Source organism: Dermacentor andersoni, chromosome 3 (assembly GCF_023375885.2).
Source record: "Dermacentor andersoni chromosome 3, qqDerAnde1_hic_scaffold, whole genome shotgun sequence".
Taxonomy (NCBI): Eukaryota; Metazoa; Arthropoda; class Arachnida; order Ixodida; family Ixodidae; genus Dermacentor; species Dermacentor andersoni.
In genome coordinates this window covers 204,106,564-204,123,203 of record NC_092816.1, presented here as the reverse complement: position 1 = coordinate 204,123,203, position 16,640 = coordinate 204,106,564, and the positions used below count along the sequence as shown (strand labels likewise).

The 16,640-nt window shown below is 47.2% G+C and overlaps 1 protein-coding gene across 1 annotated transcript in view; it reads right to left on the bottom strand.

Annotated features, from left to right (window-relative positions):
* Positions 1-16,640, bottom strand: part of l(3)80Fj (lethal (3) 80Fj) — a 378,408-nt gene that overhangs the window by 114,367 nt on the left and 247,401 nt on the right. Inside the window, exons 36-37 of the mRNA XM_050172680.3 lie at positions 7,346-7,414; positions 6,577-6,715 (exon numbers count right to left, since the gene is read on the bottom strand). Coding sequence (XP_050028637.2) covers positions 6,577-6,715; positions 7,346-7,414 — 208 coding nt within the window. The remainder of the gene's footprint in view (positions 1-6,576; positions 6,716-7,345; positions 7,415-16,640) is intronic.

Below are 16,640 nucleotides of genomic sequence, written 5' to 3'. Positions count from 1 at the left end.
GGAGTTTTTCACATAGGCCAACTTTACGCGAAGGTGACCAAAGCAACACGAGGTTGCCGGGCACGAAATGGACATCAAGGTGATGGAGGTCGTAGCGTTGCTTCTGTTTGTCTTGAAACACTTGTAGGCGAGCGCGCACAAGTTGGCGAGCGTGGTCAGCATGGGCGATTGCATCACGGGCATAATCGCTAGTTGAAGCTGTGGCGGACGGAAGCACAGTGTCCAGTGGTAGCGTTGGTCCGCGGCCATACAAGAGGTAAAACGGGGAAAAGCCAGCAGTTTCGAGACAGGAAGAGTTGTATGCAAAGGTAATGTAAGGTGGAGCAGGTCCCAGTTACGGTGGTCGTCGGAAACGTACTTGGATAGCATGTCTGTAAAAGTGCGGTTCAAGCGCCCAGTGAGGCCGTTCGTTTGGGGATGGTAGGAGGTGGTAAATTTATGCCGTATTGAGCAGGCACGCATGATGTCGTCGATGACTTTAGCCAAAAACGTACGGCCACGGTCCGTTAGCAATTGACGCGGAGCACCATGCATCAAAATAATATCATGTAGGAGGAAGTCCGCAACATCACTTACGCAACTGGTCGGAAAAGCACGGGTTATGGCGTAGCGGGTCGCGTAGTCCACCGCGACTGCAACCCACTTGTTCCCTGATGTAGATTCTGGAAATGGGCCGAGAAGGTCTAAGCCGACACGATGAAAGGGCTAAGCAGGAATGTCGAGCGGCTGCAGGTAACCAGCGGGAGGCTGGGAAGGCTTCTTGCGTCATTGGCAAACTTCACAAGCGGCGACGTAACGTCGTACGGAACGGGCAAGACCCGGCCAGAAAAAACGGCAATGTACACGGTCATAGGTTCGAGATACGCTGAGATGTCCTGCCGTTGGTGCGTCGTGGAGCTCTTCTATAACGGTGGAGCGGAGGTGTTTAGGTATTACAAGTAGGAACTCAGAACCGTCCGGATGAAGGTTACGACGGTGTAGAGTAGAATCGGCCGGAGAGTGCTCTGATGTAGGCGTCACGGCGTTGCTCGTCGGCGAAATGAAGCAGCTATGATACAGAGAATACGCAAGAAGCACTGGCAATATTAGAGGAATCAGAGTCATCAACAGGGTAAGGCGACAAGCTGTCAGCGTCTTGGTGAAGGCGGCCAGAATGCGGTCACACACAGTGAAGGCGGTCACACCACGGAATATGAAAATTCTTGTAGCCTCAAAGCACATCGACCAAGCCGACCTGTAAGATATTTTAGCGAAGAGAGCCAGCAGAGAGCACGATGGTCAGTGACTACCAAAAAAGGGCGACCGTAAAGGTAAGGATGGAACTTCGCAACCGCCCAGATTACAGCAAGGCATTCTCGTTCCGTAATGGAATGTGTAGTTGCGCTCCGATGGAGTGAGGAGGCGGCTCGCATAAGCAATAATGCAATCTTGGCCACGCTGACGCTGCGCTAAGACGGCACCTACGCCTTGACCGCTGGCATCTGTACGCAATTCTGTAGGGGCATCAGGGTCGAAGTGGGCGAGAATGGGTGGTGAGGAGAGAAGAGTAACGAGACGAGAGAAGGCGGCGGTTTCTGCAGTACCCCACGAGCATTGTATGCCTTTCTTCAAAAGATTAGTGAGGGGTCTAGCAATTGTCGCAAAATCTTGAATGAAACGACGAAAGTACGAGCATAGCCCTACAAAACTTCGAACGTCTGCATATGTCTTCGGAACCGGAAACTCTCTGAACTGCGAGTTTTGTCGGGATCAGGCTGTACTCCGGAAGCGTGAACGACATGGCCCAGAAGAGTAATTTGCCGGTGGCCAAAACGACATCTGGACGAGTTAAGTTGCAGCTTCGCCTTTCGAAATACATCAAGTATAGTTGTGAGACGTTCAAGGTGAGTGTCGAACGTTGGTGAGAAGACGATGATGTCATCAAGGTAGCAGAGGCATGTGGACCATTTGAAACCTTGGAGCAAGGAGTCCACCATACGCTCGAAGGTGGCAGGGGCGTTGCATAATCCAAACAGCATTACTTTAAATTCTTATAGGCCATCAGGTGTGATGAACGCGGTTTTTTCTCGGTCCATATCGTCAACAGCAATCTGCCAGTATCCCGAACGAAGATCAATAGACGAGAAATAGCTGGAACCGTGCAGGCAGTCAAGGGTGTCGTCTATACGTGGGAGCGGGTAGATGTCCTTCTTAGTAATGTTGTTCAGATGACGGTAGTCTACACAGAAGCGCCACGTGCCGTCCTTCTTAACCAACACCACAGGTGACGCCCAGGGACTCGATGAAGGCTCAATGATGTTTTTATCAAGCATTTTGTTGACTTCGTTTTGAATTACTCGGCGTTCCGACGCAGAAACTCGATACGGTCGTCGTAGCATCGCCAGTAAGAATCCGATGCTTGACCGCGAGCGTCTGGCCTAAAGGGCTATCGTCGATGTCGAAAATATCTCGGTAGGACGATAATACTTGGCAAAGCTCTTCAGCATGCGCCGAGGACAGGTCCGTTGCAACCATTTTCTTTATATTGGGATCGGCACCCGAGGCTGGCGCGAGGGGCCTGCTAAGCTCGCGAGAATGATCGGTCGATAACGCTGCCACGTATTGGTCGCCGAGACAATCAACGGTGGCAAGGCAAATACCTTGCGGTAGAATTTGCTTTGCCAATCCAAAGTTACAGACAGGCATGCGAGTGCGGTTCCCAGTAATATTAAGTATACTGTGAGGCACTGTAACGTCATACCTTATTGGAATGTTGGGCAGAGGAGTGACGAGGTACTCGCCATCAGGAACTGTTGGGAAAGACAACAGTTCAATGTAGGCTATTGACTTTGGCTGCAGGCAAAGAAAGCCGATGGGATGTAAGCGGCAGTGGGGTGCGTCAGAAGGTTCTGCGAGCATCGGCAACTCAAGGCGAAGGGTACTGGAAGAGCAGTCAATAAGAGCAGAATGTGCGGAGAGAAAATCGAGGCCGAGAGTGAGGTCGTGGGGGAATGAGGCAATGAGCAATTACGGTGAAGAGGACAGGAGTGTGGCGGCCGGCGATGCTGATGCGTGCCGTACACATGCCGATGATAGGCACAGTACCGCCATCCGCAACGCGGACGACGCGTGCCGACGCTGGGGTGAGGAGCTTGTTCAGTCGTCGTCGGAAGGCAACACTCATAATTGAAAGATGTGCTCCTGTATCAATGAGTGCCGTGACAGGATAGCCGTCAACGTCAAGAAGATTTCGGTTTGTGGGTAACAAGAGCAGAGGATTTGAGGGCAGGGTCGACAACGCAGCTTCACCTCCAGAAGCTGCAGTGCCTAGTTTTCCGGCTGGATCTGGGAGACGATAGGCGGCGAAGAGAAGCGACGGGGTTGGGCCGAACGAGACTGATGGCAACGAGGTGAGGGTAAGCTGCTGTACCGAAGGTTCGGAGCAGGAGCATCAGCAGCAGTGGATTCATGGTGGGTGGTATAGGGAACGGAAGGTCCAAAGGTGCGGGAATAGGTGGCGGTTTATGTCCGAGGAGGTGGTGGCCATCGGTTGCGGCAGTGACGAGCAACGTGGCTGATGCGACAGCAGTGGAAGCAGATCGGCCGGTCATCAGGGGTACGCCAATCGGACGGTTGCGGCGAGATGTGGCGGAAAAGGACTGCCGAGGACGAGGAGGGCCGCTAGAGAACTGGGAAACGCTGGGTTGAGACGTGGAACGCACGGAGTTCAGACCCATGTTCCCAAATTCCTGTCGACGGCCTGGATCATCGCAATGGTGGTTGCTGGAGGATCGGGAGGCATCGTGGAGAAAGCTGGCGAACAGGTGGTCTCGAGTTCGCGGCGAACAATACGGGTGACGTCGTCACAGGTGGTGGTCTGACGTGGTCGACCCTCACATGTCGACGTAGCAGCAGTGTTGGGTAGCCGTGTGATGTGGTGTGTGATACGGCGGCTCTTAGCTTGTTCAAGGCGACGGCATTCTTTGATGATGGCGTCGATAGTCGAGACGTTGCCGAAAACAAGCAAATTGAAAGCGTCGTCGGCGATGCCTTTTAGAATATGTGACACTTTATCGGCTTCGGACATAGCATCGTCAGCTTTGCGGCATAGAGCTAAGACGTCGAGGATGTAGGAAACGTACGGCTCCGTAGATGACTGAACACGAGACGCAAGAGCCTTTCTCGTGGCAGCCTTGTGCCCATTGGGGTGGCCCGGGCAGTACCCGTAGCTTCTCTTTGAAATTGTCCCAACTGGTTATCTCGTCGTCATGCGTTTGGTGCCACACACGTGGGGTGCCGCCGAGATAAAATATGACATTGGCGAGCATAATCGTTGGGTCCCCCCTGTTATTAGCACTGCGTGATCATAGAGTTTGATCCAGTCCTCAACATCCTGGCCCTCCAGGCCAGAGAACACACCTGGGTCGCGATGTGGGGCGACCGTGACGATTGGAGCAGTGGGACAAGCCGAAGCCGTTGCAGATGTGGGCGCGTCGTCGGGAGGCATGGTGACAAGCTCGGTGTGCCGACCACTTCTGAGTTCCATGGTGAGGACGGGGATCGCTGACCTCCACCAGAATGTTGCGTGTGGAAAGACACAGACAGAAGAGGCTATTTACAGGCTATTTACACTGGAGCCAGGCAGCCAGGCCGACACTCGCTCGTGCCAAGCGCACCGACCAACTTCATCGTCGTTCTCGCGGCGGCTCGTTTCTTGAGCATCACTCGATATCGTAATAATATGAGACCTTCACATGTGGAAGCTACACTTTCAGTATCAGGGCGGCTACGAAGTTGGTATTTCCAAATTCCCTGGGGTTTTTCCAAATTCCCTGAGTGACACAGAAATTTGTTGATGCTGTCACTCTCTAATGAGCATGCTAGAAAATGAAAACGACTTGATCCAGTTTGAATACTAAGGAGTAGTATTTATGTTATTCAAAAGAAAACAGAATGGAGGGGTTAGTAAAATGCACAGCAAATAGTATACCTTCTAAAAAAATGGTAAAGCCCATTGCAAATCGAGTTGAACATTCTCAAATTCGAATAAAATGGAGATGCATACAAAAGCAAACATTTTCGAACAAGAGCTATTTCTGTCAAATGATAGCAAGCGCATTTGTATGAGGCCTGAACTTTGCCATAAGTGAGATTCTCTCTCAGCTGCTGGAAAGTCAACTTTAACTGTCTTGACATACTCTCAGCCTACGCAAAACGCCTCAGTATTGCATTTCACTGCTTTAAGAGTTTATATTGGTTTAGATAATCGACACCTGCATCTCAGCATCAGCCAACACTTTTTTCTTTTTTTTTTTGAGCTTAAGCTCCTTCATAGAAGCGGCAGCACACTTCCTTTCTTATTCATTCCTTAGTGTGTCAGCCCTTTCAACTCTTGTCTTCCTATTATCGCACATTCGTCCCACGTACCACTTGAAGCATCCTCTTGGTCAGTTGTACATGCAACGTCCGATTTTTTGGACTCCCTAGGGGTCGCGAAAACATCTGAAAGCATGTCTTCTGCTACTCTTAAGACCCCTAATCGCCCCAGGAACGTCTGCAAAAAGTTCTGAAGGCCTGCCAGTACACTTATCAGGCATATCGATTTTTGTACTGTGACAGGAGATGGCAGGCCTACATGTGTATAATTAAGGAATACATGACGTGTCCCTTGACAATTCGCCCTTCCGCAATACATTGTTTATGCTTCACAGCAATACATTGTGTAAGCTTCGCCGCGTTGCTGTACTGAAGCGAAGCTGACTTTCAAAAACTGGCATTATGTAACACGCTGTGCTTTCCAAGCTTCGAAGTAAATTGCAAGGACTACAAAGGCAAAGTCGGTGCCACTGCTGAAAGCGGTGAATTCTTTCAATGAAAAACATGGCACCGAACGGCAAGAAGCTTAATAGTGAACGTCGAAACTGCTAGACCTAGCATGGCCACGGTGGTGGCTACAGCTGCCAGCAGATGCGTGCGAGGGTGCCAGTTCGAGGTGGCAAGATAATCAAAATGGCGGTGGTGGTGGTGGTTTCGGACCAGCGGTCACGGCAAAAAGTACAAAAATTCAGATGGCGAAGGGTACTTGCATCTGAAATTTCAGATGTGTTTACATATGACTCTGGGGTATGAGGTGGTGCCGCGAAGCCGTCCAAATTATTGGGCGTCCGGAAATTCGGTCGCTCACTGTGCAACTCCTCCAGCCAATGACACGGCCTCAAAGACGATTCGTTACGATTCCTCTCTGATACTCGAGCCAGCACTACCGTGACTTTCGTTCCCTTTCAATAAAATTACGGCTAATTTTCCCTGATAGAAGCACAAACTCACCCAGCTTTCCCTGAGTATTCCTAGACTATTCAAAATCCCTGACAATTCCCGGTTTTGCTGGTCAGAAGATACACTGAGTATCTGCTCTAAGAAGCTGAAAGTGCACTGAAATGCTACCAGACTACTGGACATGGTAAACACACGTGCAGGAATTGTAGCTCTCTCGCTTCATCGCTACGGAAAGTCTTCCATGACTATACTTATAACAGCTATTCTTAGATTTCTGCCACATCTCTAGCTGCAGGTAGCAGTATGTCAGACCGCACACACCTTGGGCTGCTCCCGATCTGTCAACGGGCGAGGACTCCGAGGTGAGCGTCTGCATGAGCCAGGGGATGAGGTCCTCAAAGCACGTCTCACCCATGCCCTTGATCATCGCGCCCAGGGCACGTGAAGACACGCTTCGCACCTGGAAACACATAGACAAGCATGCCATTCAAAGCTCATGCACAGAGAAGGCAACACGCCACGGGGTTGACAAAAGCCCATACATTGTTCCGACTGTTCCTCTTCATTCTTGGCCCAGTTGGTACACAGTAAAAGAACAAATGGCACACATGAGCAGGGACAAAGGGGCGATAAAAATAACGGCACTTTTCAAACTGAGAAGTATAAGAGAGGGAGAGCCAATCGAGGCAAGGCAAAGGAAACATAGTGTGTACTGTGATGCGCATGGGCCGGGGTAAGCGAGCGCAAGACCCGCAATGAAAAGCCACGTTTCTCAGAGGCCAAGCGCGGGAGCAACAGTAGTTGACTGAGCAGAGAAGAGGTGGCGTGAGTGCGGGGAAGACAGCGGCGGGAATGAGTGAGTGTGCGGGAGGAGAGGGGCAAACGGGGGGACTTGGAGTGGGGTCGTGTGGTGTGCATGGTTGGAGCGCGGAAATAAAGGACATGTTCGGGACGAACATGTGGCATGTTTTCGAGCATGACAGTACAACACAAACATAATAAAGCATACAATGTGGCGTGGTATGCTTTGTCGTGTACGAAGCATGTATGCCATGTTAACTGTGGCTTTCAAGGGAAAAACAAGACTCACCTCTGGTACAGGATCAAGGAGGGCCTGCTTCAAGCCTGGTATGATTGCTGGCAGGTAGGGGGCTAGGTCCTGCAGACACAGAAAGCAGCAAACTCTGAACACTGGCAAATGAGGTAAACAACACCCAAGCTTTCAAGGGACAATAAAGAGTACTGTATTAAATTACCTTTCAGCATTGCCAAAAATTCCACTCTTACTATGAGCAGAGGCTTGGTAAGCAAGAACAGGCACGAGACAAAAGGCTAGCGGTGACGCCACCTCGAAGTTCCAGCACTCTGTGAAGTCGTGGATTTGTATGGCATTTGCTCTGGCCTAGCTAAATATTCACAGTTAAAAATAGAGTATTTTTGTCTTCTAAAGGTGCCAAAGATTCAATATGGCAAGTTTTGCAAAGTTTTAATGAGGCGAGCCGACATGGTCCAAAGGCAAAAGATACTGCGAAATTCATGATGTCACAGTGACACCTTTCACAGTGCTGAAAGTCTGGATTACAGAACGTCTTCAACCTGCCAAAGCCCTTATGCACTTGTATGCCCAGATTTGCCAGCAACACAACAGCATTTTCGACTATATTAATAAACACCATGAAGCTCTGCTTGAGTTCCCCCATTTCTCACTGAAACATCACAAGATTTATTTATTTAGGGAATGCATGAATACTCAAATACACAAGCAGGAATCAAATAGAAAACATTTGAATAATTCACTTCCAAACCAAACATCTACTATTCCACTTTTCAAATATTTGGTATACAGTAAACCCTCATTAAGAGGGAGTTTTAGCTTGGGTGCTCCTACCTAAATACATGTAAAAAGAGAATTTGTTTTTCTCGGCAACCACTGCACCATATTTGAAAAGGTTTGTTGCATTCAAGAGAAAAACTTAATATCTAGTGACTGTTGGTTTCGAATTTTTGATGTAGATCGTCAATATTTTATTAAAAATTGGCAAAAATTGCACATTTTCTGAAAACGAAACTACCAAGTTTACACGGCGTACCTCAGCAATGACTAATGATATCACAATTCTGGGAATTGCTTGTAATAGTACATTTAAAGCGGACAAAATTGATATGTCACATGATTCTAAAAAAATTTAGTAATATGGAAATACAACTTTTGTAGAACCCTTGTACACAAAGTAACGAATTCACGTAAGATATAAATTGTCACATCAAATTTGTCCCCTTTGAATGACCTAATAGATGCCGTTTACAGAATTGCAATATCTGCTCTTGATACAGAGTTATTATTTTTGTAAACTTGGTGCTTCTAATTTTCTTGAACCTCTGAACTTTTGAAAATTCTTGTAACAGAATTAAACCCCTAAATCAAAATAATGCTACCAAAAGTCATTAGGATTTAACTTTCTCTCTCAAATACAACAAATTTCATTAAAATCGGCCGAATGGTTATCACCAAAAAGCATTTGTATTTGAATAGGCCGCATCGGAGTTGGGCCTGAGCTAAAGCTTCCTCTTAAAGGCTGGGCTACATGGAGCAAGCTTTCGCAAGCTATCGGCTCAGGCTCATGGTGTCCTGGACTAGAGAAGCCACCCACTTCAGACAATTCCACTGTCGCTTCATTTGTACTATGGGAACCACAGCATCGGAGCCAGCAGTCGAAGAAGTGGAGGACAAAGTGACTTGTGAGCGCGCGCGGTGGTTTGAGGCTGGGCTGGGCGGGGTGCTCTTGGGTGCGGCCGGCCAGGACTGGGGCCTGCCGGCGTGGACTGAGGGACTGCACTGTTCCCACCACTACAAATAAAGTTCATTCCTACTCCTCTGCCCAACAGAAACAGATGTGGTGGCCCGACGCCGATTGTTCGCTGGCTTGGGCTACATGGAGCAAAAAGCGGGTAGATGCTGACACGCACTCGCCGTGTAGCTGTCAATATTGCCAGACTCTATGGCTTTGTTTTTGTAAAGTAAAAAAAAAATTAAAAAGGGTATTTCATTTATGTGTTGTCCAGGAGGGCCAGGAAATAATTCGAAAAAGGTTTCATAGATGTGTTCACATTATTTATACTCTTTTTTTGCACTCTGCAAGAAGTTGGAATGAGATCACTCCTCGTGATGTCTGGTGAGCGTGCCTCGGATGTTCACCGCTTCCAGAACCAGTTTTTCACTTCATGCAGCCCAACCTTTACTCGAGCTCTGATATCTCGCAGTATCAGTTAAGTTGAAAGGTTTTCCCTACGCAGTGTCAACTTATGTGTTTTTCGCCCGTTATCTCGAAAAGCTTTTGCACTGGACTCCAGATATTCTGAAATCTCAACTTTGGAAATAGAAAAGAAAAGGTAACAGAGCAGTGTCGCACTAGCTTTTGACCCAATCACAGCGAGCGATTGTGCTGTCGCCAAGCTTCGTAGCTGAGCGAGACATTCTATCACTACTTGTATCCACTTTCTCGACTGCTTAGTGCCGCTTCATTGTGGCCTTGCACAGCAGAGGCGAAGTATTTCTTTCCCCTTTTTATTTTGGATGCTGTCAGTGACACATCAGTTTGTGACCTTGCTGTGAACTAAGAAGAAGCCAGCATGTGAGCCCACAGCGCTTCAATGAGACTGCAGCTCCATAAGTACGTTTGACTCATGCTTACACAATGGCGAGGCGTAAATGCCCTTCCGTCGAAACGTCCACGGAAGTGCTTTCTCCGCATGAGCGGCTGTACACAACTTTGTTTTGTTTTTTAAAGCGATCCAGCCACCCGTACGATGCCTGAAAGTTGTTGATGCCCAGACGCAATGCCCCGAGGTCCGCCTTTTCTTTTAGAATGGCGCTGTCGACATTGATCGCAGAGCTTCGTGCTTGATGCAGCCACTTTAGAACTTTTTCTAACTTTTCATGCTGTCCTTCTTTTGCCGCTCTCCACTTAAGCCCAAACATGTTGGCATTCTGCAATACCACTGCTTTGTTTGCCAGGATCGTCTTAAGTGAAGATTCGGGTATCTTAAGGTCTTGGGCAATGCTGGCTTTAGTGGCTCCATGCTGCTTTTCTGCTTGCTCCATAATATTCAGCTTATCGCCATCCGACAGAACTGTCCGCTTTCGGGACATCGTGCATCGCGTTGCTCCACACAACTCAAAACCTCCGCAGAACGCTGATCGCTAAGATTATGACGAAGAACACGTGCGATAAACCTAGGCCTCTCCAAGCTACCTTGTCGGCGATCTGCTGCTGGAAAACTGGAAGAAGAGAAACACTTCGCCAACGCGATGAGAGGCAATGCCACCGGGAAGAGAGGGAGAAAGTAATTGTGGAGAAGAAAAGGCGCTATTTCATCACAGCAAGCGTCGCGGGCAGCTGCTGGTGGGGGAGAGAGAAACAAACTATGAGACGAGGCAGGGAAGAAAGCTGCGCCTGAGAAAACTGGTCGAGCGGTGTCAAGCGCTCTGCATGCGGAGAGACGGAGCGAGGAAAGAGACCCGTGGCAGTTTTCTTTCGTCTGCCGTTCCGCCCCGCACTTCGCAAGGGTCGTCGTATAATGCGGGTCAGGCGTAAAATTGCGTCGGATAACCGGGGTTTTTAATGCGTTGCTTCTATGGGGACTTCGCCGGCAGTGCGCTAATCCGTAGTAAAACCTGGGGATTTCACTGCAGTTTCACTTTAGTGAAATTCTGCGAGAATGGGCAATGTACTCTTCAAAGTATACTACTGACAACGCTGTTGGCACAGTGCAACAACATGCTTGACACAGCACCAGAAACGCCGTCACCTAATACGCTGACGTGACCGGTGTGAAAATGAAAAGTGATTGCCTGAGAATAACACCCTTGCACTATTCCGCAGATCAATTGGTTTTAGAAGTGAAATAGTCTGGAATTTATTACGATGCTGAAAGTAACAGTGCCAGCTTTTTGCATGTCTCAAACTGGTCATGCTTGGATGATTCACTTCAAATACAGTTAAACCTCGATATACCGAAATGAGTAAAATCGGCAATTTGCTTTGTTATAGCAAAATATCATAGTATTGAAATTCCACCTTTTATGCAAATAAGTACATCGCCAATCAATTTTTATTACACAGAAAGGGGCCGCAGAATTATTCGAATTATCGAGCAATCAGAAAAAGCCAGTTTTATTGAGAAAATAATTAATTTTGATGATTCATGAAGCTGCCATCTTTCTTGTCTCACCCTCGCACACTTACAGTCACATCTAAAGCACACAGTGCATGGGGCGCGATAGGATCTTATTGCACTTGGACATGATGCGGCTCCACTTCAGCGGTCGCTCTTGTTGTGTGGTGCACGATTTGAGAGGTGCGTTTGCAAGCAGCCGCTTGTAATTCAATCATTTGACCATCTGTGCCCACAGAAGTTTTCATTTATTGTATCGGCATTCCTTTACAGCGGCAGTGAAATTTTGTTATATTAAAATTGCATACAAACCGCATACAATGAGTAGCCGATCTCACTGCTTCCCACATTATAAGGCAGTAGTATATGCCATGCAGTCAAAGCTCGTGCGATATAGTCGAATATTGCAAGTATGCACATCATTTCAATTCTTTCAGTCAATTTCTTGCCTAAAATTTGTAAGCATTAAATTTTGAGAAAAATTTGCGATATTTGATTTGACATAATATTCGGTATTTGCACAACCATAGTTAATAGACAAAGTTGATGCAGATTTAAAGTATCAACATTCAAAGCCTGCTGCTTTCAATATCTGTCTTATAGTTGTTGTCAGGTTTCGCACCGTTCGGATAGCTGACACAAAGAAAAGGGTGTCTCCCATTTGCTCGGAAGTGCATCGGCTCCTCGTTTTTGTCTTTTGAGAAACGTTCAGCAAAGTTTTCAAAGCAATGCAAGCAACTTTATGTGGGCTACAGATATATATGCTTGTCCCATTTTTGCGCAGGACTATCATTTACCTGGACAAAACTTGGGTAAATGCTGGCCATACCAAGCGGCAAATGTACCAAGACAGTGTAGTGAAGTCTAAGGAAGCCTCTCTGAGGGGTCTAACAATGGGTCCCGCAGGCCCATCCGGAAAGCGAGGCCCGACACATGTGCACGCAGAACCAGTGACAACGAATTTGTTAAAGGTGCAGCAGACTTCTTCAGGGCCAAGAAAGGCAGTAATGTGGACTTCCATTCAGAGAGATGGATGGCACAAACTTCAAGCACATCCAAGCATGGCTTACAAGGTGGGTACTGCATTTACTTGCATAATGATCGCACCTCTGAATTTTGTCGTCAAAATTAGATTTTTTTCCTTTTTCGTGTAATGATTGCACCCCGAACTTGCCACAGCGATATGTCGTGTGTCAAGTCTAGCTAATGATGATCGCGCTTACAATCTGTCGCATGCTGTCGAATGCTACTCCCGAACAAGACATACCAAGCAGTCTGCACACACCAAACATTCTTACCAGATGCCCCATTTCATTCCTTCCATCCCTTTCCGCACTTCCATGAAAAAAAAAAAAAAGAGCTATGAAAAAGAAGTTATGGTCACCAACAACAAGAAAAGCTTTTTGATTCTTCTCGACTGCACTTGTGGGCATGGAACAAATTGCGAGTGGAAACGATAGTAGCCATGTTTACACTGATATGCTAGAAGTGTACCCTATATATACGCCGAGGCTTGTAACACAGCTAAGAAATTCGCCCACCCTTAGCGGAAACATGCTGTATTAGGATAGTAGTGAAGACATATGCCGCAGTTTCCCCGGCGTGCCCAACATGGGTTTCTATGTCACTGGCAGCTAAGCATGGCCATCTCCGTTTCTGTCCCCTTAAAGTGGTCACAGCTACTTTATTGCCAAAAATTTGCCGATAGTAACGATATTATTCCTTACTGATATGGAAGAAACTGTTTCAATGCACGTAATGTACTCACGCGAGGAAAAAAATTTCGTTTAGAGTGATCGGCTTGCTCCGCCAGCCGTCATATTTGTTTTGGTGTCCCGCACTATTACAACGGCAGCCACCTATTTGTTTACCTGATGTAATCCCGCAGCAAATGCGGGATGAAAAAAGACAAAGTTTTCTTTCGCGGGAAATTTAACCCGCCTTATGATTGTGCACCTGAATTTGCAAGAATTTTTTTGACAAGAAGTGCGATCATTATGCGAGTAAATACGGTAATTGTATGAAGCTAAGATGTGATTCGTGCCGAACTGTTGGAACTTTCGAAGAGAGTGATTGAGTGTGCCCAGCACGACAGCTGCTCAAAACAGTCACGATGTCTGACGTCTGCCGCTATACCAATGTGAATTTAACACAACTGTGTGTTTATGGGGTATTGTGAAAGGCCATGTAGCCACCAGAAACAAATGAGTTTACTTTAGCACATGTTGAACAGCTTTTGCCAGAGGCACTGGCACCAGTAACCCAACAAATGTGGGCAAACTGTTGCACTCATGTTGAGTGTGTGAAGATGAGACCTCGAAACAGGATGCAATTATCGATAGTCAAATCGAGCTGTTCATTTTTAACAGTGGTGGCTCCACTGACATTTCTGGCGAGTCTAGCTCAGCACTGAGAGATATAGAACAACTTCCTCAAGTTCTTTTTTTCTTTCTTGTTTGAAAAAGTCTAGCAGTTCTCAGAAGTGTTGTACTGCATGTTGCTGGAAAATAAACTCATGTGTTCATTTTCAACGATGGCAATAAGGAATTTCTAATGAATGACTTATGAGTAATTAAAAAAACAAGAAAGAGAAAGAAATTTCCCAGTCTGAAATTCAAATTCTGGTTCTTTGTACTATGCACCTTGTACCACTCAGTCACAGTGCAAGCGGAGTGATACAGCGATCTGCTGCAGACTACTTTCATAGCTTCTGCAGCGTTATACGCTCAGTATGAAATGGAGTATAGTGCACTAACTCTCTGACTGCGGCGACATTTGTGTGAGTGATAAGTGCACAAGAACGGATCCATGCCAATCATGCAAACTTGCATGTCCCTGCCAATTATAGAATCATCAACAAGTAGCAAATGACACTGAACCTGGTCGTGAAAAGGTGCCCAACTTTTACCATTGGTGTGGAGTGGTGACGGTGAGTCATGTGATCCCCCATTAGCACTCCGTCTGTTGCACAGATTGGCCTTAGCGCACTGCCAATAATTCACAGAACCCACGTGCCATAAAGTTAAGAAAACCCTTTCGTTTTCCGGAGAAAAACTGGAAGGCAAAACATCTTAAACAATGAAAGATTGCCATGAATCACAGTATGGCCCACCAATAAACTACACTGACACATCGTAATTTCATTTCTTCAGCTCCAGAGGAGGAAAAAGCAGTTGATTTTATTCAACAGACACACTATACATACATAAGAGAGAGAGAAAAAAAGGAAAAGAGAGAGAGAATATTTTTCTGAACTTTGTATACGAACTGAGCTGTAATCAGTGCTGGCAAACTAGTTTGGTGTTGCCTTGACTAAGAGTAGACCATAATGTACTGTAAAAACTCGCATATACAGTGTAGGCCGCTTATAACGTAAGTTGCAGGAGTTGTAAAAATCCGTGCTATAAACGGTACCGTGTTATAACCAAAGCATGCTTTTTTTTGGCTTTTGCCTATGCCAAACAGACCACCCACCTTTCAAACACAATTTATTACATATTTCACTCACACGCATGCAACACAATCGGAACACAGCACAGAAACCAAGTTCTCCTGACAAGTGCGGCATCAGCGGAAGAACAATGTTATTTTCGTCTGGAGATTTTTTTTAACAGCGCTTCAAACAAGTTCGTCCTCTACAACGCTTAAGCACTTAAGCGCTTTCTCACTCAAACTGTTTTTCGCGCAGAACATCTTCACTTTGCTGAGGTATTCCATAGCGTCTTTGCACGGGATATCTGGGCCTGGCGTCAGGTCGACATTGTCGTCCGACTAGTCTTCGGTTGCAAGCTCTGTGCTACCGCGCACCGCTGCGACGATCGCATCCTCCGTGCTCGCTTCCTCGCAGACAGGAAGCTCCAACTCATCGGCATCGTCCTATCCTTGGAAGGTGTCTGTGGTGGAAACAAACTTGCTTTCAACGAGGCCGGACCACATGTCGTCGGTGTTGACCATCTCATGGGCAACATTGCCGCTCGGCTCATCAGCGTCAAGAGCCTCTGCATTGTGCACGAAGCCTGCTTTGTTGAAGCACTTGCTTATTGTAGTGGCTTTTACCTGCCCCCACGAAGCGGCAACCATATCAATCACACCCCTTAAATTCACTTTAAGAGGCTGCTGCTGCATGCTCAGCAAAACTCTTTTGCAGACGCGTTTTTTGTAAAGTGCCTTTACGGTTGCGATGACACCCTGGTCGAGCGGTTGACATTTTGCAGTCATGTTGGCGGGCAGAAACTTTAACTTGACTGCAGTCAACTTCGGCTTGACGTTGTGGGCTGTGCAATTGTCGAGAGTGAGCACGACCTGTCGCTTCTCTGCCACCATGTCTTCATCGAACTTGCAAAGCCAGCTAGTGAACATGTCTTGCATCATCGACGCCTTTTTGTTGGATTTGTATGTCACTGGCAAGCCCTCTCGCTTCTTAAAGCAAGGTGGCCTTGCCAATTTTCCAATGACAAACTGGCGGCGCTTGTCACTTCCATCTATGTTAGCGCAGAACAACACAGTTATGCGCTCTTCTGAGGCCTTGCGGCCAGAGCAGGCTTTGCCTCTCAGCGCAAGAGTGTAGATGGGCAGAAGGTTATTAAATACGCCAGCTTCGTTGGCATTGTATACGTCTCTGTCCGTATACATGGACAGCATGATTTCCAAATTTAAGCGAACCCAGACTTTGATGGACTCGTCGTTGATATTACCTACTCGTCGTTGGCGATCCTTGAATCTTTGGATCCATCCATTCACGGAACTTCACGGGACCATCTGAAGAGTGCTGCGTACACGTCTTCGTACTTCAACGCAACTATTTTCTTCCGTGACAAGGAAAACGAATCTTGCTGCAGTTGCTGCCACAATTTCTTCTTGTTCTTGTATATGGCCGACATGGTTGTGTCGGAAACGCCGTATTTGGCTGCCACCGATGCCTTCTTCATCTCACTTTCTATGTCCCTTCACGCATTCCTTCGTCTCCAGTGATAAGGCGTGCCTCTTTCTCACACCGCTTGAAGACGCTGCTGACGCCATGGTGACAAAAGCCTGACAATACATGTGCACAGAGGAAAACTACGACACAACGAGATCACGATGTGCACACACCAAATGCGACAGAGACTGGAAAAAAAAATACAAACCCAGGCGTGCACTGTTGCTGCTATCGCTTCTACCCCACACTCCGCGAAGCGTGCACTCTTTTTGGGCGTTGCTATGATGACGAA